Here is a 24,460-nt window from a genome sequence, read left to right on the forward strand (position 1 = left end):
AACCTGGCCTGGCCTGGCCTGGCCTGGCCTGGCCTGGCCTGGCCTGGCCTGGCCTGGCCTGGCCTGGCCTGGCCTGGCCTGGCCTGGCCTGGCCTGGCCTGGCCTGGCCTGGCCTGGCCTGGCCTGGCCTGGCCTGGCCTGGCCTGGCCTGGCCTGGCCTGGCCTGGCCTGGCCTGGCCTGGCCTGGCCTGGCCTGGCCTGGCCTGGCCTGGCCTGGCCTGGCCTGGCCTGGCCTGGCCTGGCCTGGCCTGGCCTGGCCTGGCCTGGCCTGGCCTGGCCTGGCCTGGCCTGGCCAACCTGGCCTGGCCTGGCCTGGCCTGGCCTGGCCTGGCCTGGCCTGGCCTGGCCTGGCCTGGCCTGGCCTGGCCTGGCCTGGCCTGGCCTGGCCTGGCCTGGCCTGGCCTGGCCTGGCCTGGCCTGGCCTGGCCTGGCCTGAACCTGGCCTGGCCTGGCCTGGCCTGCAACCTGGCCTGGCCTGGCCTGGCCTGGCCTGGCCTGGCCTGGCCTGGCCTGGCCTAACCTAACCTAACCTAACCTAACCTAACCTAACCTAACCTAACCTAACCTAACCTAACCTAACCTAACCTAACCTAACCTAACCTAACCTAACCTAACCTAACCTAACCTAACCTAACCTAACCTTTTTTTTTTTTTTTTTTTTTTTTTTTTTCTCGGGGAAATCCTCATGGACTTCCCCTCCGCCTGGGAGAGCGGAGGGTGTGCCGGACTCTTACCTAAAACCCCCTGTGTCCTCCCTTACGTGGGCGCGGGGCCGCAAAATCAAATTCTTCCGCAGCCCCGCTGGTGCTGGCCCGCCTTGCGGGCCTCGCCTCGGGCACGGGGGGGTGAGGTGTTAAACTCCCCCGTGCAACGCCTCAGAGGCGCGCGTCGACACCCGCGCGCCTCCGCCTCGGGTCCGTTGAATAGGGGCGGGGACTTCCCCTAGTCCTTCGCCCTGGACCCTGTTCATGGGGGCGGAAGCGGTTGTCTGCCCTCCTCCGGCGCCGGAGCGCCCTGCTGCGGGCGGGATCGGCAGTTGAAATCTCCCTCTCCCGTTCCGCAGCTTCCTTCTGCGACATCACGTCCTCGCAGAAGGACACCACTGCGTCCCACGACTCTGCGCTGCCGACCATCTTCCGTACCACGGCCGGCAGCGACAGATCGCCTCCTACTTCATTTGTGAGGACACGGCGCTGCTCCTCCCAAAACCTAACCTAACCTAACCTAACCTAACCTAACCTAACCTAACCTAACCTAACCTAACCTAACCTAACCTAACCTAACCTAACCTAACCTAACCTAACCTAACCTAACCTAACCGATAACTTTTTCAAAAGGAGACCGATTTTGATGCGGTTTTTTGCGTATAATAGCTACAACAGGCTTGTAAGCACGCGATAACCCTTCAAACGCGACATCGAAGCGGTGTGACCCGATTTTTGACACCCCACCCTTCTCGACCTGTAAAAACACAAAATTAATTATTTATCAAAATTCTGACTAGATTTTTTCATTGTAAAAATTTTATTAAATACTTACCACTCCGACCTGTCTTCCTGACTGCATTTTGCACGATTTTGGCTAGGTTTGGACGTCGAAATTAAATATTTTCTATTAAAAAACACTAAATTTTACAGTTTTTCTAGCAAAATTTTCAAAATTTCTAGGAAAGCCTATTCTAGTTTCTGGACAGCTGGCTAGGGCTCGCCGAGACGCGTCTTTTGACGTATCGCACGTCCCTCTACGCCGCACCAAACGTCAAAAATTCGCGAAACATCAGTTTCCATACAAATAGTAGACGCCCGAAATCCACCTAAGGCCCTATAAAACACTAGTACTCCTGATAACTTTTCAAAGGAGACCGATTTTGATGCGGTTTTGCGTATAATAGCTACAACAGGCTTGTAAGCACGCGATAACCCTTCAAACGCGACATCGAAGCGGTGTGACCCGATTTTGACACCCCACCCTTCTCGACCTGTAAAAACACAAAATTAATTATTTATCAAAATTCTGACTAGATTTTTCATTGTAAAATTTTATTAAATACTTACCACTCCGACCTGTCTTCCTGACTGCATTTTGCACGATTTTGGCTAGGTTTGGACGTCGAAATTAAATATTTTCTATTAAAAACACTAAATTTTACAGTTTTCTAGCAAAATTTTCAAAATTTCTAGGAAAGCCTATTCTAGTTTCTGGACAGCTGGCTAGGGCTCGCCGAGACGCGTCTTTTGACGTATCGCACGTCCCTCTACGCCGCACCAAACGTCAAAAATTCGCGAAACATCAGTTTCCATACAAATAGTAGACGCCCGAAATCCACCTAAGGCCCTATAAAACACTAGTACTCCTGATAACTTTTTCAAAGGAGACCGATTTTGATGCGGTTTTGCGTATAATAGCTACAACAGGCTTGTAAGCGCGATAACCCTTCAAACGCGACATCGAAGCGGTGTGACCCGATTTTGACACCCCACCCTTCTCGACCTGTAAAAACACAAAATTAATTATTTATCAAAATTCTGACTAGATTTTTCATTGTAAAAATTTATTAAATACTTACCACTCCGACCTGTCTTCCTGACTGCATTTTGCACGATTTTGGCTAGGTTTGGACGTCGAAATTAAATATTTTCTATTAAAAAACACTAAATTTTACAGTTTTTCTAGCAAAATTTTCAAAATTTCTAGGAAAGCCTATTCTAGTTTCTGGACAGCTGGCTAGGGCTCGCCGAGACGCGTCTTTTGACGTATCGCACGTCCCTCTACGCCGCACCAAACGTCAAAAAATTCGCGAAACATCAGTTTCCATACAAATAGTAGACGCCCGAAATCCACCTAAGGCCCTATAAAAACACTAGTACTCCTGATAACTTTTTCAAAAGGAGACCGATTTTGATGCGGTTTTTTGCGTATAATAGCTACAACAGGCTTGTAAGCGCGCGATAACCCTTCAAACGCGACATCGAAGCGGTGTGACCCGATTTTTGACACCCCACCCTTCTCGACCTGTAAAAAACACAAAATTAATTATTTATCAAAATTCTGACTAGATTTTTTCATTGTAAAAATTTTATTAAATACTTACCACTCCGACCTGTCTTCCTGACTGCATTTTGCACGATTTTGGCTAGGTTTGGACGTCGAAATTAAATATTTTCTATTAAAAAACACTAAATTTTACAGTTTTTCTAGCAAAATTTTCAAAATTTCTAGGAAAGCCTATTCTAGTTTCTGGACAGCTGGCTAGGGCTCGCCGAGACGCGTCTTTTGACGTATCGCACGTCCCTCGCCGCACCAAACGTCAAAATTCGCGAAACATCAGTTTCCATACAAATAGTAGACGCCCGAAATCCACCTAAGGCCCTATAAAACACTAGTACTCCTGATAACTTTTTCAAAGGAGACCGATTTTGATGCGGTTTTGCGTATAATAGCTACAACAGGCTTGTAAGCACGCGATAACCCTTCAAACGCGACATCGAAGCGGTGTGACCCGATTTTTGACACCCCACCCTTCTCGACCTGTAAAAAACACAAAATTAATTATTTATCAAAATTCTGACTAGATTTTTTCATTGTAAAAATTTTATTAAATACTTACCACTCCGACCTGTCTTCCTGACTGCATTTTGCACGATTTTGGCTAGGTTTGGACGTCGAAATTAAATATTTTCTATTAAAAAACACTAAATTTTACAGTTTTTCTAGCAAAATTTTCAAAATTTCTAGGAAAGCCTATTCTAGTTTCTGGACAGCTGGCTAGGGCTCGCCGAGACGCGTCTTTTGACGTATCGCACGTCCCTCTACGCCGCACCAAACGTCAAAAAATTCGCGAAACATCAGTTTCCATACAAATAGTAGACGCCCGAAATCCACCTAAGGCCCTAAAAACACTAGTACTCCTGATAACTTTTTCAAAGGAGACCGATTTTGATGCGGTTTTGCGTATAATAGCTACAACAGGCTTGTAAGCGCGATAACCCTTCAAACGCGACATCGAAGCGGTGTGACCCGATTTTGACACCCCACCCTTCTCGACCTGTAAAAACACAAAATTAATTATTTATCAAAATTCTGACTAGATTTTTTCATTGTAAAAATTTTATTAAATACTTACCACTCCGACCTGTCTTCCTGACTGCATTTTGCACGATTTTGGCTAGGTTTGGACGTCGAAATTAAATATTTTCTATTAAAAAACACTAAATTTTACAGTTTTTCTAGCAAAATTTTCAAAATTTCTAGGAAAGCCTATTCTAGTTTCTGGACAGCTGGCTGGGCTCGCCGAGACGCGTCTTTTGACGTATCGCACGTCCCTCTACGCCGCACCAAACGTCAAAATTCGCGAAACATCAGTTTCCATACAAATAGTAGACGCCCGAAATCCACCTAAGGCCCTATAAAACACTAGTACTCCTGATAACTTTTTCAAAGGAGACCGATTTTGATGCGGTTTTGCGTATAATAGCTACAACAGGCTTGTAAGCGCGATAACCCTTCAAACGCGACATCGAAGCGGTGTGACCCGATTTTGACACCCCCACCCTTCTCGACCTGTAAAAACACAAAATTAATTATTTATCAAAATTCTGACTAGATTTTTCATTGTAAAAATTTTATTAAATACTTACCACTCCGACCTGTCTTCCTGACTGCATTTTGCACGATTTTGGCTAGGTTTGGACGTCGAAATTAAATATTTTCTATTAAAAAACACTAAATTTTACAGTTTTTCTAGCAAAATTTTCAAAATTTCTAGGAAAGCCTATTCTAGTTTCTGGACAGCTGGCTAGGGCTCGCCGAGACGCGTCTTTTGACGTATCGCACGTCCCTCTACGCCGCACCAAACGTCAAAAAATTCGCGAAACATCAGTTTCCATACAAATAGTAGACGCCCGAAATCCACCTAAGGCCCTATAAAAACACTAGTACTCCTGATAACTTTTTCAAAAGGAGACCGATTTTGATGCGGTTTTTTGCGTATAATAGCTACAACAGGCTTGTAAGCACGCGATAACCCTTCAAACGCGACATCGAAGCGGTGTGACCCGATTTTTGACACCCCACCCTTCTCGACCTGTAAAAACACAAAATTAATTATTTATCAAAATTCTGACTAGATTTTTCATTGTAAAATTTTATTAAATACTTACCACTCCGACCTGTCTTCCTGACTGCATTTTGCACGATTTTGGCTAGGTTTGGACGTCGAAATTAAATATTTTCTATTAAAAACACTAAATTTTACAGTTTTTCTAAATTTTCAAAATTTCTAGGAAAGCCTATTCTAGTTTCTGGACAGCTGGCTAGGGCTCGCCGAGACGCGTCTTTTGACGTATCGCACGTCCCTCTACGCCGCACCAAACGTCAAAAAATTCGCGAAACATCAGTTTCCATACAAATAGTAGACGCCCGAAATCCACCTAAGGCCCTATAAAAACACTAGTACTCCTGATAACTTTTCAAAGGAGACCGATTTTGATGCGGTTTTGCGTATAATAGCTACAACAGGCTTGTAAGCGCGATAACCCTTCAAACGCGACATCGAAGCGGTGTGACCCGATTTTTGACACCCCACCCTTCTCGACCTGTAAAACACAAAATTAATTATTTATCAAAATTCTGACTAGATTTTTTCATTGTAAAAATTTTATTAAATACTTACCACTCCGACCTGTCTTCCTGACTGCATTTTGCACGATTTTGGCTAGGTTTGGACGTCGAAATTAAATATTTTCTATTAAAAAACACTAAATTTTACAGTTTTCTAGCAAAATTTTCAAAATTTCTAGGAAAGCCTATTCTAGTTTCTGGACAGCTGGCTAGGGCTCGCCGAGACGCGTCTTTTGACGTATCGCACGTCCCTCTACGCCGCACCAAACGTCAAAATTCGCGAAACATCAGTTTCCATACAAATAGTAGACGCCCGAAATCCACCTAAGGCCCTATAAAACACTAGTACTCCTGATAACTTTTTCAAAGGAGACCGATTTTGATGCGGTTTTGCGTATAATAGCTACAACAGGCTTGTAAGCGCGCGATAACCCTTCAAACGCGACATCGAAGCGGTGTGACCCGATTTTTGACACCCCACCCTTCTCGACCTGTAAAAACACAAAATTAATTATTTATCAAAATTCTGACTAGATTTTTCATTGTAAAATTTTATTAAATACTTACCACTCCGACCTGTCTTCCTGACTGCATTTTGCACGATTTTGGCTAGGTTTGGACGTCGAAATTAAATATTTTCTATTAAAAACACTAAATTTTACAGTTTTTCTAGCAAAATTTTCAAAATTTCTAGGAAAGCCTATTCTAGTTTCTGGACAGCTGGCTAGGGCTCGCCGAGACGCGTCTTTTGACGTATCGCACGTCCCTCTACGCCGCACCAAACGTCAAAAATTCGCGAAACATCAGTTTCCATACAAATAGTAGACGCCCGAAATCCACCTAAGGCCCTATAAAACACTAGTACTCCTGATAACTTTTTCAAAGGAGACCGATTTTGATGCGGTTTTGCGTATAATAGCTACAACAGGCTTGTAAGCGCGATAACCCTTCAAACGCGACATCGAAGCGGTGTGACCCGATTTTGACACCCCACCCTTCTCGACCTGTAAAAACACAAAATTAATTATTTATCAAAATTCTGACTAGATTTTTCATTGTAAAATTTTATTAAATACTTACCACTCGACCTGTCTTCCTGACTGCATTTTGCACGATTTTGGCTAGGTTTGGACGTCGAAATTAAATATTTTCTATTAAAAACACTAAATTTTACAGTTTTTCTAGCAAAATTTTCAAAATTTCTAGGAAAGCCTATTCTAGTTTCTGGACAGCTGGCTAGGGCTCGCCGAGACGCGTCTTTTGACGTATCGCACGTCCCTCTACGCCGCACCAAACGTCAAAAAATTCGCGAAACATCAGTTTCCATACAAATAGTAGACGCCCGAAATCCACCTAAGGCCCTATAAAACACTAGTACTCCTGATAACTTTTTCAAAGGAGACCGATTTTGATGCGGTTTTGCGTATAATAGCTACAACAGGCTTGTAAGCACGCGATAACCCTTCAAACGCGACATCGAAGCGGTGTGACCCGATTTTTGACACCCCACCCTTCTCGACCTGTAAAAACACAAAATTAATTATTTATCAAAATTCTGACTAGATTTTTCATTGTAAAATTTTATTAAATACTTACCACTCCGACCTGTCTTCCTGACTGCATTTTGCACGATTTTGGCTAGGTTTGGACGTCGAAATTAAATATTTTCTATTAAAAAACACTAAATTTTACAGTTTTTCTAGCAAAATTTTCAAAATTTCTAGGAAAGCCTATTCTAGTTTCTGGACAGCTGGCTAGGGCTCGCCGAGACGCGTCTTTTGACGTATCGCACGTCCCTCTACGCCGCACCAAACGTCAAAAAATTCGCGAAACATCAGTTTCCATACAAATAGTAGACGCCCGAAATCCACCTAAGGCCCTATAAAACACTAGTACTCCTGATAACTTTTCAAAGGGAGACCGATTTTGATGCGGTTTTGCGTATAATAGCTACAACAGGCTTGTAAGCACGCGATAACCCTTCAAACGCGACATCGAAGCGGTGTGACCCGATTTTTGACACCCCACCCTTCTCGACCTGTAAAAACACAAAATTAATTATTTATCAAAATTCTGACTAGATTTTTCATTGTAAAATTTTATTAAATACTTACCACTCCGACCTGTCTTCCTGACTGCATTTTGCACGATTTTGGCTAGGTTTGGACGTCGAAATTAAATATTTTCTATTAAAAAACACTAAATTTTACAGTTTTTCTAGCAAAATTTTCAAAATTTCTAGGAAAGCCTATTCTAGTTTCTGGACAGCTGGCTAGGGCTCGCCGAGACGCGTCTTTTGACGTATCGCACGTCCCTCTACGCCGCACCAAACGTCAAAAATTCGCGAAACATCAGTTTCCATACAAATAGTAGACGCCCGAAATCCACCTAAGGCCCTATAAAACACTAGTACTCCTGATAACTTTTTCAAAGGGAGACCGATTTTGATGCGGTTTTGCGTATAATAGCTACAACAGGCTTGTAAGCACGCGATAACCCTTCAAACGCGACATCGAAGCGGTGTGACCCGATTTTTGACACCCCACCCTTCTCGACCTGTAAAACACAAAATTAATTATTTATCAAAATTCTGACTAGATTTTTCATTGTAAAATTTTATTAAATACTTACCACTCCGACCTGTCTTCCTGACTGCATTTTGCACGATTTTGGCTAGGTTTGGACGTCGAAATTAAATATTTTCTATTAAAAACACTAAATTTTACAGTTTTCTAGCAAAATTTTCAAAATTTCTAGGAAAGCCTATTCTAGTTTCTGGACAGCTGGCTAGGGCTCGCCGAGACGCGTCTTTGACGTATCGCACGTCCCTCTACGCCGCACCAAACGTCAAAAATTCGCGAAACATCAGTTTCCATACAAATAGTAGACGCCCGAAATCCACCTAAGGCCCTATAAAACACTAGTACTCCTGATAACTTTTCAAAGGAGACCGATTTTGATGCGGTTTTGCGTATAATAGCTACAACAGGCTTGTAAGCGCGATAACCCTTCAAACGCGACATCGAAGCGGTGTGACCCGATTTTGACACCCCACCCTTCTCGACCTGTAAAACACAAAATTAATTATTTATCAAAATTCTGACTAGATTTTTCATTGTAAAATTTTATTAAATACTTACCACTCCGACCTGTCTTCCTGACTGCATTTTGCACGATTTTGGCTAGGTTTGGACGTCGAAATTAAATATTTTCTATTAAAAACACTAAATTTTACAGTTTTCTAGCAAAATTTTCAAAATTTCTAGGAAAGCCTATTCTAGTTTCTGGACAGCTGGCTAGGGCTCGCCGAGACGCGTCTTTTGACGTATCGCACGTCCCTCTACGCCGCACAAACGTCAAAAATTCGCGAAACATCAGTTTCCATACAAATAGTAGACGCCCGAAATCCACCTAAGGCCCTATAAAACACTAGTACTCCTGATAACTTTTTCAAAGGAGACCGATTTTGATGCGGTTTTGCGTATAATAGCTACAACAGGCTTGTAAGCGCGATAACCCTTCAAACGCGACATCGAAGCGGTGTGACCCGATTTTTGACACCCCACCCTTCTCGACCTGTAAAAACACAAAATTAATTATTTATCAAAATTCTGACTAGATTTTTCATTGTAAAATTTTATTAAATACTTACCACTCCGACCTGTCTTCCTGACTGCATTTTGCACGATTTTGGCTAGGTTTGGACGTCGAAATTAAATATTTTCTATTAAAAAACACTAAATTTTACAGTTTTTCTAGCAAAATTTTCAAAATTTCTAGGAAAGCCTATTCTAGTTTCTGGACAGCTGGCTAGGGCTCGCCGAGACGCGTCTTTTGACGTATCGCACGTCCCTCTACGCCGCACCAAACGTCAAAAAATTCGCGAAACATCAGTTTCCATACAAATAGTAGACGCCCGAAATCCACCTAAGGCCCTATAAAAACACTAGTACTCCTGATAACTTTTTCAAAGGAGACCGATTTTGATGCGGTTTTGCGTATAATAGCTACAACAGGCTTGTAAGCACGCGATAACCCTTCAAACGCGACATCGAAGCGGTGTGACCCGATTTTGACACCCCACCCTTCTCGACCTGTAAAAACACAAAATTAATTATTTATCAAAATTCTGACTAGATTTTTCATTGTAAAATTTTATTAAATACTTACCACTCCGACCTGTCTTCCTGACTGCATTTTGCACGATTTTGGCTAGGTTTGGACGTCGAAATTAAATATTTTCTATTAAAAAACACTAAATTTTACAGTTTTTCTAGCAAAATTTTCAAAATTTCTAGGAAAGCCTATTCTAGTTTCTGGACAGCTGGCTAGGGCTCGCCGAGACGCGTCTTTTGACGTATCGCACGTCCCTCTACGCCGCACCAAACGTCAAAAATTCGCGAAACATCAGTTTCCATACAAATAGTAGACGCCCGAAATCCACCTAAGGCCCTATAAAACACTAGTACTCCTGATAACTTTTCAAAGGAGACCGATTTTGATGCGGTTTTGCGTATAATAGCTACAACAGGCTTGTAAGCGCGATAACCCTTCAAACGCGACATCGAAGCGGTGTGACCCGATTTTTGACACCCCACCCTTCTCGACCTGTAAAAACACAAAATTAATTATTTATCAAAATTCTGACTAGATTTTTCATTGTAAAATTTTATTAAATACTTACCACTCCGACCTGTCTTCCTGACTGCATTTTGCACGATTTTGGCTAGGTTTGGACGTCGAAATTAAATATTTTCTATTAAAAAACACTAAATTTTACAGTTTTTCTAGCAAAATTTTCAAAATTTCTAGGAAAGCCTATTCTAGTTTCTGGACAGCTGGCTAGGGCTCGCCGAGACGCGTCTTTTGACGTATCGCACGTCCCTCTACGCCGCACCAAACGTCAAAAAATTCGCGAAACATCAGTTTCCATACAAATAGTAGACGCCCGAAATCCACCTAAGGCCCTATAAAACACTAGTACTCCTGATAACTTTTCAAAGGAGACCGATTTTGATGCGGTTTTGCGTATAATAGCTACAACAGGCTTGTAAGCACGCGATAACCCTTCAAACGCGACATCGAAGCGGTGTGACCCGATTTTTGACACCCCACCCTTCTCGACCTGTAAAAACACAAAATTAATTATTTATCAAAATTCTGACTAGATTTTTCATTGTAAAATTTTATTAAATACTTACCACTCCGACCTGTCTTCCTGACTGCATTTTGCACGATTTTGGCTAGGTTTGGACGTCGAAATTAAATATTTTCTATTAAAAAACACTAAATTTTACAGTTTTTCTAGCAAAATTTTCAAAATTTCTAGGAAAGCCTATTCTAGTTTCTGGACAGCTGGCTAGGGCTCGCCGAGACGCGTCTTTTGACGTATCGCACGTCCCTCTACGCCGCACCAAACGTCAAAAAATTCGCGAAACATCAGTTTCCATACAAATAGTAGACGCCCGAAATCCACCTAAGGCCCTATAAAACACTAGTACTCCTGATAACTTTTTCAAAGGAGACCGATTTTGATGCGGTTTTGCGTATAATAGCTACAACAGGCTTGTAAGCGCGATAACCCTTCAAACGCGACATCGAAGCGGTGTGACCCGATTTTTGACACCCCACCCTTCTCGACCTGTAAAACACAAAATTAATTATTTATCAAAATTCTGACTAGATTTTTTCATTGTAAAAATTTTATTAAATACTTACCACTCCGACCTGTCTTCCTGACTGCATTTTGCACGATTTTGGCTAGGTTTGGACGTCGAAATTAAATATTTTCTATTAAAAAACACTAAATTTTACAGTTTTTCTAGCAAAATTTTCAAAATTTCTAGGAAAGCCTATTCTAGTTTCTGGACAGCTGGCTAGGGCTCGCCGAGACGCGTCTTTTGACGTATCGCACGTCCCTCTACGCCGCACCAAACGTCAAAAAATTCGCGAAACATCAGTTTCCATACAAATAGTAGACGCCCGAAATCCACCTAAGGCCCTATAAAAACACTAGTACTCCTGATAACTTTTTCAAAGGAGACCGATTTTGATGCGGTTTTGCGTATAATAGCTACAACAGGCTTGTAAGCACGCGATAACCCTTCAAACGCGACATCGAAGCGGTGTGACCCGATTTTTGACACCCCACCCTTCTCGACCTGTAAAAACACAAAATTAATTATTTATCAAAATTCTGACTAGATTTTTCATTGTAAAATTTTTATTAAATACTTACCACTCCGACCTGTCTTCCTGACTGCATTTTGCACGATTTTGGCTAGGTTTGGACGTCGAAATTAAATATTTTCTATTAAAAACACTAAATTTTACAGTTTTCTAGCAAAATTTTCAAAATTTCTAGGAAAGCCTATTCTAGTTTCTGGACAGCTGGCTAGGGCTCGCCGAGACGCGTCTTTTGACGTATCGCACGTCCCTCTACGCCGCACCAAACGTCAAAATTCGCGAAACATCAGTTTCCATACAAATAGTAGACGCCCGAAATCCACCTAAGGCCCTATAAAAACACTAGTACTCCTGATAACTTTTTCAAAGGAGACCGATTTTGATGCGGTTTTGCGTATAATAGCTACAACAGGCTTGTAAGCACGCGATAACCCTTCAAACGCGACATCGAAGCGGTGTGACCCGATTTTTGACACCCCACCCTTCTCGACCTGTAAAAACACAAAATTAATTATTTATCAAAATTCTGACTAGATTTTTCATTGTAAAATTTTATTAAATACTTACCACTCCGACCTGTCTTCCTGACTGCATTTTGCACGATTTTGGCTAGGTTTGGACGTCGAAATTAAATATTTTCTATTAAAAAACACTAAATTTTACAGTTTTTCTAGCAAAATTTTCAAAATTTCTAGGAAAGCCTATTCTAGTTTCTGGACAGCTGGCTAGGGCTCGCCGAGACGCGTCTTTTGACGTATCGCACGTCCCTCTACGCCGCACCAAACGTCAAAAAATTCGCGAAACATCAGTTTCCATACAAATAGTAGACGCCCGAAATCCACCTAAGGCCCTATAAAACACTAGTACTCCTGATAACTTTTTCAAAGGAGACCGATTTTGATGCGGTTTTGCGTATAATAGCTACAACAGGCTTGTAAGCACGCGATAACCCTTCAAACGCGACATCGAAGCGGTGTGACCCGATTTTTTGACACCCCCACCCTTCTCGACCTGTAAAAAACACAAAATTAATTATTTATCAAAATTCTGACTAGATTTTTTCATTGTAAAAATTTTATTAAATACTTACCACTCCGACCTGTCTTCCTGACTGCATTTTGCACGATTTTGGCTAGGTTTGGACGTCGAAATTAAATATTTTCTATTAAAAAACACTAAATTTTACAGTTTTTCTAGCAAAATTTTCAAAATTTCTAGGAAAGCCTATTCTAGTTTCTGGACAGCTGGCTAGGGCTCGCCGAGACGCGTCTTTTGACGTATCGCACGTCCCTCTACGCCGCACCAAACGTCAAAAAATGCCCCACCCACCCGCCCTTTAGACGCATTAGTAGAAATTTAAAATTTACTATAGGAAGGGTGTGACTCTGGGACAAATTGTTGAAAAATATTTTTGACGGATTTGGCATCCCAGTGGTCTCCTGGATAGAAAAATACCAATTTCGCTGTAACCCGGACGCTTTTACCCGAATTAAGCGGCTTTTAGCGTGGGTTTAAGTGCAAATTCTTGAAAAGAAAAAGTTATCGCACAGATTTGACCCGATTGGATTTTTATTACAAGGACAGCCTAGGTAAAAAATTCGGCAGCTTAGGCTATATATTGACAAGCCCTTGAGGCAACGCAGCTTTCCCTTATTAGACTGTGTATAGCAATATACACTATACACATACTTGTACCCCTGACTTTAATTGATATTCTGATTCGATTTCACAATCCCCTCTTTACAGGGATTTAGGTACCAGTTTGTCCTCGTATTTAAACCCCCTCCTCTTTTGTCTCTCACATCTCCACAGTCACTATGTTCGGCATTAGGACACCAATAAAAAAGCCGAGCTCCAGTGAAGAGAAAACCGGAGCAGAAAGTACCGAAGCAGCGATGCCAGGCCCGTCTGTGAGACGCAGTATTGGCGACTGGCCTCCTACAACTGAAAAGGAGCAACAAAGGCCTAAAACAACACCATCACCATCAAAATCAGTCTCACATACACTTCCTCCTAGGCCTAAATCTAAAACCTCGGTTGCTCAGGAGACAAAAGTCGAATTGCGGAAACAAACCGTAGCTGACAGAGACAGCCCTCCTCGTCCAAATCCGCCGAGATTCTCGAGTAAAACCGCCGAGGCAAAAGCCTGCCTTATGAAAAGTAAGGCACAGCTCGAAATCTCAAAAAACCTGAAACGGGAAATAAAGGAGGAGGTCTTTAGAGCAATCGACAGACTATACCAGTTGGTGAAGGAGGCCGAGAGCGGTAAAATACAGGCAGCTCCGACCCGGACAGAAACCCGCAGCATGGCCACCCAAGCCGATGCTCCGGAAAGACTGCCACCAAACCCGGAAGCGCCGACGGAGCTGGTCAAACAGCTGATGGCAGACCTAAAGCAACACCATGCGTCACTGGAGGAATGCAAGCAGCACACGCAGGCTCTGTCGGAGCAATTGGAACGAGCCCCTCGTTATGTAGCAGGAAACGGACCATCCTTTGCCGAGATCGCGGCCACCCCGAGACAACATGCCACAGTCCAAAGGCCTCTTCACTCTATAGTAGTGTCGTCAGCTGACGAGAAGCACACCAGTGAAGAGGTCATACAAAAGCTGCGGGTGGCTGTCGACGCTAAAAATAAAGGCATTAAGGTGGAAAGGCTGCGGAAAGCGAGGGACCAGAAGGTGATTGTGGGGTTCACCAGTAAAGAAGAGCTGACCAGAGTAAAGGACAGGATCCGAAAATCAGGGGAGGCACTAATGGTCCAAGACATGATAAACAAAGACCCCCTGATCATCTTAAAAGACGTCCTGTCCTTTCACACGGACGAAGAGGTCGTCAAAGCGCTGGTGAACCAAAATTCCCATCTACTGGGAGATTTAGCTGCGGAACAAACCAGGATGTCCGTCAAATATCGCCGCAGGACTCGAAACCCGCACATGGGACACGTCATTCTGCAAGTGTCCCCTGGGGTGTGGCAGAGACTGACGGCGGCGGGTCGGGTACACGTTGATCTGCAACGGATACGTGTATCCGATCAATCGCCGCTGGTCCAATGCTCGGTATGCTTGGGGTACGGACACGGCAAAAAGTATTGCAAGGACACTGTCCCATTGTGCAGTCACTGCGGCGATCCACATCTTCGGGCCGACTGTCCCTTGTCACTGACGGGAGAAACACCGCAATGCCGAAACTGTCGCCTGGCTAAAAATAGCAGCACGGGGCACAATGCGTTTAGCAACGACTGTCCAGAGCGCAGAAAATGGGATGCATTGGCACGAGCTTCCGTAGCATACTGCTAAAGGCCTGTCTGCGACGGTTACGTACAAATTCGCCCAGGCTAACCTGCAGCGCTCAAAACTCGCCACCGATGAAATTATGCTGGAAGCTGGAAACCGGAAACTCGTGGGAACTCTGCTCCAGGAGCCCTATGTGGGGGCGGTAAGAAAGTTAAGGAACTACCGGGGGGCCAGAATCTTCCAGAGCTCTGAAGTAGGAGACGGGACTGTTAAAGCTGCAATCGCAATATACCAGCCTGAACTCGACATCATACAGTACCCACAACTTACTACGAATAACATCGTCGTGCTAGGAGTCCGAACCAGAGCCTGGACGGTCACACTGGTATCGTACTACTTTGAACCGGACCAAGACATGGGGCCATACCTGGAGCACTTAAGGCGAGTCCACAGGGAGACCGGCCAAGGCAAACTAATCATCGGGGGCGATTGCAATGCCAAAAGCGCATGGTGGGGCAGCCCAAATACGGACCAAAGAGGAGAGCAAATATGCGACACCCTGGGAGAACTGGGCCTAGAAATCCTCAACACCGGAGATGTCCCTACCTACGACACGATCCGAGGAGGCAAAAGGTACAGCAGCCATGTCGACGTGACGGCGTGTTCAGCAGACGTGCTTGACTTGGTGGACGGCTGGCGTGTAGAGGAAGGTCTCACGAGCTCAGACCACAACGGCATAATTTTTGGAATAAATTTAACAAAATCGAAAGGAACGCACATACAAAGAACTACCAGATTATACAATACAAGGAAGGCAAATTGGAGGCAGTTTCATGAGAAACTGTCTCAAATTATGCTTGAGAGAAATCTTACAACATTGGAAATAACATACATACAAAACACAGACCAACTAGAAACAACAGTCAAATCATACACACAAGCAATAATAGATACAAGCACAGACACTATACCTACAAAAAAGAATACCGTAACACTTACCTTGCCGTGGTGGTCTGAGGAGCTCGAAGAGATGAAGAAGCTAGTCGCCACCAAAAGACGTAGAATCAGGAGCGCAGCGCCGACTCGAAGAGCGATGGTTGTTGGCCTTTACCTGGAAGAAAAAGAAAAATATGAAGCAGCAGCGATACAGGCACAAACAGCAGGCTGGAAAGAGTTCTGCAGCAAACAGGATAGGGAAGGAGTCTGGGAAGGGATATATCGGGTCTTGGGAGAACTGCCAAAGGGAAGAGGACCTACCTTTACAAAAGGATGGCCGCACCTTGGACGCCGTAGGCTCCGTGAGGCTGCTGGCTGAAACTTTTTATCCGGTGGACCTCGAGGAGCAAGACAATACGGACCATCGCCACACTAGAGAACGGGCAAACATAGTAAACGAGTGGAGTCATGGTGAGCAGCATGAACCACCGTTTACTCAAAGCGAGCTGGATCGGTCCGTAAAGTCCTTTAACCCGAAAAAGGCCCCGGGAGCTGATGGCCTCACGGCTGACATCTGCACTCACGCAGTTTGCTGCGACCCCGCCTTCTTTCTGGCCCTCATCAACAAATGCCTCACGCTCCACTACTTCCCAAAGATCTGGAAGGAGGCGACCGTGGTGGTGCTCAGGAAGCCTGGGAAAACCTCGTATACCGTCCCAAAGTCTTACAGGCCGATTGGGCTTTTGCCTGTCTTGGGGAAGGTGTACGAAAAGATGTTGGTTGCTCGCCTCAAATTCTACATACTACCAACGATAAGTACTCGCCAATACGGCTTTATGCCCCAAAAAAGCACCGAGGACGCCCTCTACAGTCTGATACAGCACATCCGTGGAAGGCTTACAAAGAAGAAGATCGTTGTCCTGGTGTCGCTGGACATTGAGGGCGCCTTTGACAGTGCATGGTGGCCAGCTATTAGAGTGCGATTGGCTGAGGAAAGGTGTCCGGCTGATTTGAGGCGGGTAATGGACAGCTACCTGAGCAATAGAGTAGTCAGGGTTAGATATGGCGGGGAAGAGTGCAGAAAGACACAAATAAAGGTTGCGTCCAGGGCTCTATAGGTGGCCCAATTCTCTGGAATTTGCTGCTGGACCCGCTCCTCAAAGAGCAGGAAAGTCGTGGCGAATACGTCCAGGCGTTTGCCGACGATGTTGTGATGGTCTTCGACGGCGAAACAGCCCTAGAAATCGAAGGACGGGCCAATGCCGCACTCGAACGTGTTCAGGCGTGGGGTGTCAAAAATAAACTCAAATTCGCGCCGCACAAAACCAACGCAATGGTCCTCACGCGGAGGCTCAAGTATGACAACCCACGCCTCAGCATGGGGGGGATCGAGATTGGTCTGTCCCAAGAAATTAAAATACTGGGGCTTACGGTCGACGCCAAGCTCACCTTCAACACACACGTGACTGACGTCTGCAAAAAGGCGATAGGAATTTATAAACAACTGGCCAGGACAGCACGTGTGAGTTGGGGTCTCCACCCAGAGGTGATCAGGGCGATCTACACCGCAGCCGTCGAACCCATCATAATGTACGCGGCGAGCGCGTGGGCACCAGCCACGACCAAGCTAGGAGTCCGGAAGCAGCTAAGCGTGGTCCAGAGAGGTTTCGCTCAAAAGTTGTGCAGGGCCTACCGGACCGTATCCCTAAACTCTGCCCTAGTGCTGGCTGGGTTGCTTCCGCTCGACCTCCGTATACAGGAAGCGGCCTCACTGTATGGTGCCAAGCGAGGTGTACCGCAGCCGGTACTGGGAGACAGGGAAGTGGAACGTATGGCTCCAGCAATAGAGGCGCCACACCCTGCAGAGCAAACTAGCCTGGAGTTCGACAGCCTGATAGACGAGGAACAATATCAAACCCACAGTAATTTCGACGTGCGGATCTTTACGGATGGCAGCAAGATCGAGGGTAAGGTTGGGGCGGCGCTATCATTGTGGAATAACACGTCCGAAACCAAAGCCCTTAAGCTCGCACTGCCGTCCTTTTGTACCGTCTATCAGGCGGAGCTCCTGGCTATACAACGAGCCGTAGGAGAAGCGCTGAAACACACTGGTACCACGTTTGGCATCTTCAGTGACTCAAAGTCGGCTCTTCAGACCGTAACAAACGTCACCTCCCCTCACCCCTTAGCTGTGGAAACGAGAGACGCCATCCGACTCTGCACGCTCCAGAACAAGAGCGTCTCCTTGTTCTGGATCAAGGCCCACGCAGGGCTGGAGGGGAACGAAAGAGCCGACCAACTAGCAAAAGAAGCTGCTCTACGGTCAAAGAGGAAACCGGACTACGACCTGTGTCCGATATCATTCGTCAGGCGACAAATCCGTATGGAAACGCTTGGCGAATGGGACCGGAGATACGGGTCGGGGGAGACTGCCTCTGGGACAAAATTATTCTTCCCAAATGCACCAGACGCTTATAGGATAGTAAGGGGGATGGAACACTCCAGCATTACCACCCAAATATTAACGGGTCACGGCGGGTTCTCCGCATACTTGAAACGCTTCAAGTGTAAGGAGAGCTCGTCGTGCACATGCGATCCACTCGCAGAAGAATCTGTCACACATATACTGCTGGAGTGTCCCATCTTTGCTCGTGAGCGCTATGACCTGGAACAAGAGCTGGGGATCGAACTCAAGAAACATACTCTGGCTAGCGTAATAAAGAATAAAAAGAAAAGAGAAAAATTTTTAGAATACGCCACAAAGTTGGCTTCAATAGTAATTAATAAAAACAAAACATAAGAAAAGAGAAAAGAGGTAGGAATAAAGATGCCCGACCCATGCTTCCACCTTATTAGAAATAATATGGCCTGGCAAGCATGGGGAATTATATACGAGTTGAGATTTCATTATCATAAAAAAAAAATTGTATAAACTATCATATATAAATGTATTGAATTTATTATATAAACATATCTATTATATTTAAATATCTATCAAAATTATTATACATAAATGTTTAAAACATATTAGATATAATTATTTATACGCTATACAAATTATTATGCAAATTATTTATTAAATATATATATTATACTCAACTACATACTATTCCTCCAAAAAATTAATCTATAAAAGCTTAAAAATCGAAAACAGAGCAAATAAGGTCTCTGACTATGTCAGGGGTACACTTGACGGCAGGAGTGGGTTTTAGCCGGTAAGAGTCCGGCACTACCCCTCGGGGTGTCCATGAGGATTTCCCACTCCTGCCACAAAAACCTAACCTAACCTAACCTAACCTAACCTAACCTAACCTAACCTAACCTAACCTAACCTAACCTAACCTAACCTAACCTAACCTAACCTAACCTAACCTAACCTAACCTAACCTAACCTAACCTAACCTAACCTAACCTAACCTAACCTAACCTAACCTAACCTAACCTAACCTAACCTAACCTAACCTAACCTAACCTAACCTAACCTAACCTAACCTAACCTAACCTGGCCTGGCCTAACCTGGCCTAACCTGGCCTGGCCTAACCTAACCTGGCCTAACCTGGCCTAACCTAACCTAACCTAACCTAACCTAACCTGGCCTAACCAACCTGGCCTGGCCTAACCTGGCCTAACCTGGCCTAACCTAACCTGGCCTGGCCTAACCTAACCTGGCCTGGCCTAACCTGGCCTGGCCTGGCCTGGCCTAACCAACCTAACCTGGCCTAACCTAACCTGGCCTAACCTAACCTAACCTAACCTAACCTAACCTAACCTAACCTGAGCAAACCTAACCTGGCCTGAGCAAACCTAACCTAACCTGAGCAAACCTAACCTAACCCTGAGCAAACCTAACCTAACCCTGAGCAAACCTAACCTAACCTGAGCAAACCTAACCTAACCCTGAGCAAACCTAACCTAACCCTGAGCAAACCTAACCTAACCTGAGCAAACCTAACCTAACCCTGAGCAAACCTAACCTAACCCTGAGCAAACCTAACCTAACCCTGAGCAAACCTAACCTAACCCTGAGCAAACCTAACCTAACCTGAGCAAACCTAACCTAACCCTGAGCAAACCTAACCTAACCTGAGCAAACCTAACCTGAGCAAACCTAACCTAACCCTGAGCAAACCTAACCTAACCTGAGCAAACCTAACCTAACCCTGAGCAAACCTAACCTAACCCTGAGCAAACCTAACCTAACCCTGAGCAAACCTAACCTAACCCTGAGCAAACCTAACCTAACCCTGAGCAAACCTAACCTAACCCTGAGCAAACCTAACCTAACCCTGAGCAAACCTAACCTAACCCTGAGCAAACCTAACCTAACCCTGAGCAAACCTAACCTAACCCTGAGCAAACCTAACCTAACCCTGAGCAAACCTAACCTAACCCTGAGCAAACCTAACCTAACCCTGAGCAAACCTAACCTAACCCTGAGCAAACCTAACCTAACCCTGAGCAACTGAGCTTAGTTTGCACACAGTAAGGTTGCACACAGTTAGGTTGCACACAGTTAGGTTGCACAAAGTTAGTTTGCACAAAGTTAGGTTGCACACAGTTAGGTTGCACACAGTTAGGTTGCATAAAGTTAGTTTGCACAAAGTTATTTTGCACACAGTTAGGTTGCACACAGTTAGGTTGCACACAGTTATGTTGCACACAGTTAGTTTGAACACAGTTAGTTTGCACAAAGTTAGTTTGCACACAGTTAGGATTCACAAAGTTAGTTTGCACAAAGTTAGTTTGCACAAAGTTAGTTTGCACACAGTTAGGTTTGACACAGTTAGTTTGCTAAAAGATAGTTTGCACACAGTTAGGTTGCACAAAGTTAGTTTGCACACAGTTAGGTTGCACAAAGATAGGTTTCACAAAGTTAGTTTGCACACAGTTAGTTTGCACACAGTTAGTTTGCACACAGTTAGTTTGCACAAAGTTAGTTTGCACACAGTTAGGTTGCACAAAGATAGTTTGCACACAGTTAGGTTTCACATAGTTAGGTTTCACAAAGTTAGTTTGCACACAGTTAGGTTGCACAAAGTTAGGTTCCACAAAGTTAGTTTGCACACAGTTAGGTGTCACAAAGTTAGTTTGCACACAGTTAGGTTTCACAAAGTTAGTTTGCACACAGTTAGGTTGCACAAAGTTAGGTTAATAGGCGTAGAGTTCAGAAGATCTGGTTTTAGATGTGCTCTGTCTGTTGTTGTTTAGAAGGTAAGAGTACTGCAGATTTTGCATGTATCAAAAGTTATAATTTTGAAAATTCAATTTTCGTCGAACTTATATTTTCATTATGATCATGTATTTGAGATAGTTGTCTTTAATTTTATCTGTGCTTCCTACTTGGGCTTTTGGAGTGCGAATGTCATGCTCCATTTTCGGCAAGTTATTCACCATTCTGTATGAAATTTCGTTCTTTATGAAAAAACAGTTTTTCGAGCAAAACTTTAAAGTTTTGCTCTATTTTTACCTATTATGATATACCATTGGATAGCTCTCGCCGAGACGCTTCTTTTGACACCACTTTTGTTACGATATCTTTTACGAAACGTCAAAAATTGCCCCGCCCACCCACCCGGTGTGTACAGGGCAGGTAAACTTTGCCTCAAGGTCATATTGTGATTACCGCGTTTTCAATGAAATTTGTCTCGAAATGGCTTGTAGTTGGCTGCACAAACATCTTTTGTTCTAACAAAACCCTCATAGTCGTACCAGGGAGTGTCAATGCGAGTGTTTTGATATTAACTTTTCGATATGTCGACCCGACAAATAGTAAATATTCGTTTTATGTATGAAGTTGTTCAACAGTAGACATTTATAAAGAACTAGCCGCTGCCCGCGACGTTATTGCCAAAATACTACACATACCGTAGGTCATTTATTTATTTAACCATTTTTGTAGACACAGTAAACACACCCGAAAGATGAAGTAGGTAACATAAAATAGTACAAAGGTAGGTACTGCTTATTTCTAAAGAAAGCTCTTCCAGAATAGGAAGTAGTAGGAAAGTTAGACAATAGAGATGTAGGTGTTAGGTGTATGCAATATCCTATTGCTGAAATGCCAACCTAGGGAATTACTGCTAATCAGCCGCACAGGTTGATCCATCAAGGTTGTGTTATGGATGTGTGGCCATCACGGACTAGTAAAAGAAGTAAGGACTCCGCGTCACCTACATAACACGTGACGATAAGATAAAGATAAAAAGACATTTATTCAAAGTAGGCTGAAAATCGGCACTTTTCGAAGGTCTTTACAAAAGACAGTCCCCAAAACGCCCACCCTTCACCACTTCCTATGTGTTTTTGCTGGGAAGAAGTGGTGGAACAAACTCCCCAGCAACACAATTCTGTCTGTATGGTTTGAAGAACCGTATACAAAATATTAAAAATATCATTATACAAAATTGTATACTGATATTTTAAATTAAATTGTATATGTTTTTGTCACCATCCAAAGGTAGTAAACAATAAAAGCGGTGAACTACGACCACAGTTCTAACCAAAATGAATCAATTAATTAAAATAATACAACGTTTAAGTATGACGATACAGTTTATTGTTATTATACTTAACAGTATTAACAATTCAAGTATGTCTTGGACACCAATGACTGTTTCGGATGGCACGTTAAACTGTAGGTCCCGGCTGTCATTGAACAATCATTGGCAGTCATTACGGATAGTCAGAAGCCGGTAAGTCTGACACCAGTCTCACCAAGGAGTATTTTGTTGCCCGGGTAACTGGGTCGAATTGAATAGATAGAATAGAATAAAATCATTTATTTGCCATAACATGTGTTTACATACATACAGGAGGATACATTGAGGAGGTTAGGTATAGTCGCTCCTTGTGGCACACTGGTACTCAGCCGCATCCGGTTAGACTGGAAGCCTGGAAGCGGCTCGGGAGCTAATGAGTATTTACAATTCTAGAACAGTGACTGTCGGCGGGTTGGAGCCGGCGCCGCTGGCGTCGTCCCCCCACAGCTCCACGCGGTAGTGCAGGCCGCGGCCGCGCGCCGACACCAGGATGACGCTGATCTCGTTGGTGCCGAGCCCGCCCACGAAGGCCGGCGCCCCCCCCTGCGCCGCGCCCAGCTCCGTCATGATCACAGCGTTCACCTTGTGCGAGGCGCCCAGCCGGTAGACCACATGCATGATCACCACATCATCCGGCTCTCCTGAACGCATGTGCTCCCCCCTGCAAACACACAGTAACATCCCCCCATTGTATTGTAACTAGGTGTCCAACATCACATAGCAAACTAAAACTTACTCACTTGTCAATTAACTAAGTTCACATAGAAATAGGGACAGCTAATGAAGAAGGCGGAAACTTTACGTGTGGTGTGGTGGCGTGACGCGCTAGAAGCACCGGTTTCACACATGGCTTGGCTTCTGGCGCGTCACGTCACGACACAGTGGTCCTGCTGATCACTGGTGCATGCTACTCACATCGCCAGACGCGTGTCTCCGGGCTGCACTTCGCCGGCGACTGTGGGCGGGTTGGTCGGCACGTTGGTCGGCACGGCCGCCGCGTGCACGCAGCTCGCCAGGGCCGCCAACAGCGCGATCAGGATACAGCTCTTCATGCTGGAAGTTCACGACATACAGTCATGCAAAGCAATTGACAGCACGCACTTCATTGCAAATAATATTGTCCTCAATTTATACATTATAACAGTCTTCTATCAAACTTTTAACGTGTAAATAAATAAAAAATACGAAATATTTAGACCTCCTCCTTTTGTGGAGTCGGATAGAAATAATAACTGAAATGACTCACATTGTAAGCATAGGATCCCCTTGTACTACGTGATTGAGTACAAGATCCGCCTAGGCGGAGTATAAGTACTAGCGAGCCATGCCATCATCACCATGTGATAAGATACCTAAATCAGTTCTATTAATTATCATCTTCAGATAAAATATAAATATGATAAAGAAAACCATTGTAACCCGGAGATGATTCACAGGCATGTCTAGGTATAGGTATCCATTAGACACGGACTTTGGACACTGTCCAAAGGTTATGTCGATCCCTGCAACGCCTGATTCGACTCATCGACTGCGCCTCTGTGCCAAACCTATGAAAAGATTCTTTTTCAATAGTGTTCGTGTTTCAACGTATTCTTTTTTTGTTATATTTTCATACAGGTAAGAAGTTGTGCGCTAGCTAATATGGTTTACATATATTTTTTTCATTTTATGCTTGATGTTTTATGTTCTAATGGAACCGGTTGTTGGAACCATGCATGGGGAGTTTGTTCCACTATTTCTTCTTCCCAGCGAAAATACAGGAAGTGCAGTAATGAAGGACGGCTGATTTGGGGACTGTCTTTTACGAAATTGAACTTCAAGAAGCGTAGACTTTCAGCCTATTATGAATAAATGACTATTTATATTTTATTGCAGTGCGTGTTCGCGGAGACAGAGGTGCACTACTTATTTATTCCTTTCCTTTAATAGTCCGATCACCCGAC

General features: G+C 44.2%; 1 protein-coding gene across 1 annotated transcript; it reads right to left on the bottom strand.

Annotated features, from left to right (window-relative positions):
• Positions 1-22,742: 22,742 nt before the first annotated feature.
• On the bottom strand, positions 22,743-23,884 carry LOC110383318 (uncharacterized). The gene is made up of 3 exons (XM_021344090.3): positions 23,764-23,884; positions 23,433-23,570; positions 22,743-23,178 (listed from the first exon to the last, which is right to left on the bottom strand). Exons 1-3 carry the CDS (start codon positions 23,772-23,774, stop codon positions 22,899-22,901), a joined length of 429 nt encoding a protein of 142 aa, XP_021199765.3. The 5' UTR covers positions 23,775-23,884; the 3' UTR covers positions 22,743-22,898.
• Between the last annotated feature and the right edge of the window lie 576 nt (positions 23,885-24,460).

The sequence above is a fragment of the Helicoverpa armigera genome, chromosome 29 (genome assembly GCF_030705265.1).
Source record: "Helicoverpa armigera isolate CAAS_96S chromosome 29, ASM3070526v1, whole genome shotgun sequence".
Lineage (NCBI taxonomy): Eukaryota > Metazoa > Arthropoda > Insecta > Lepidoptera > Noctuidae > Helicoverpa > Helicoverpa armigera.

What these genes read in the sequence shown, in the direction of transcription:
- LOC110383318 (XM_021344090.3), bottom strand. An exon ending in GGAGACACGCGTCTGGCGAT is followed by an intron (nt 23,179 to 23,432) that starts GTGAGTAGCATG and finishes GTGTGTTTGCAG; the next exon opens with GGGGGAGCACATGCGTTCAG.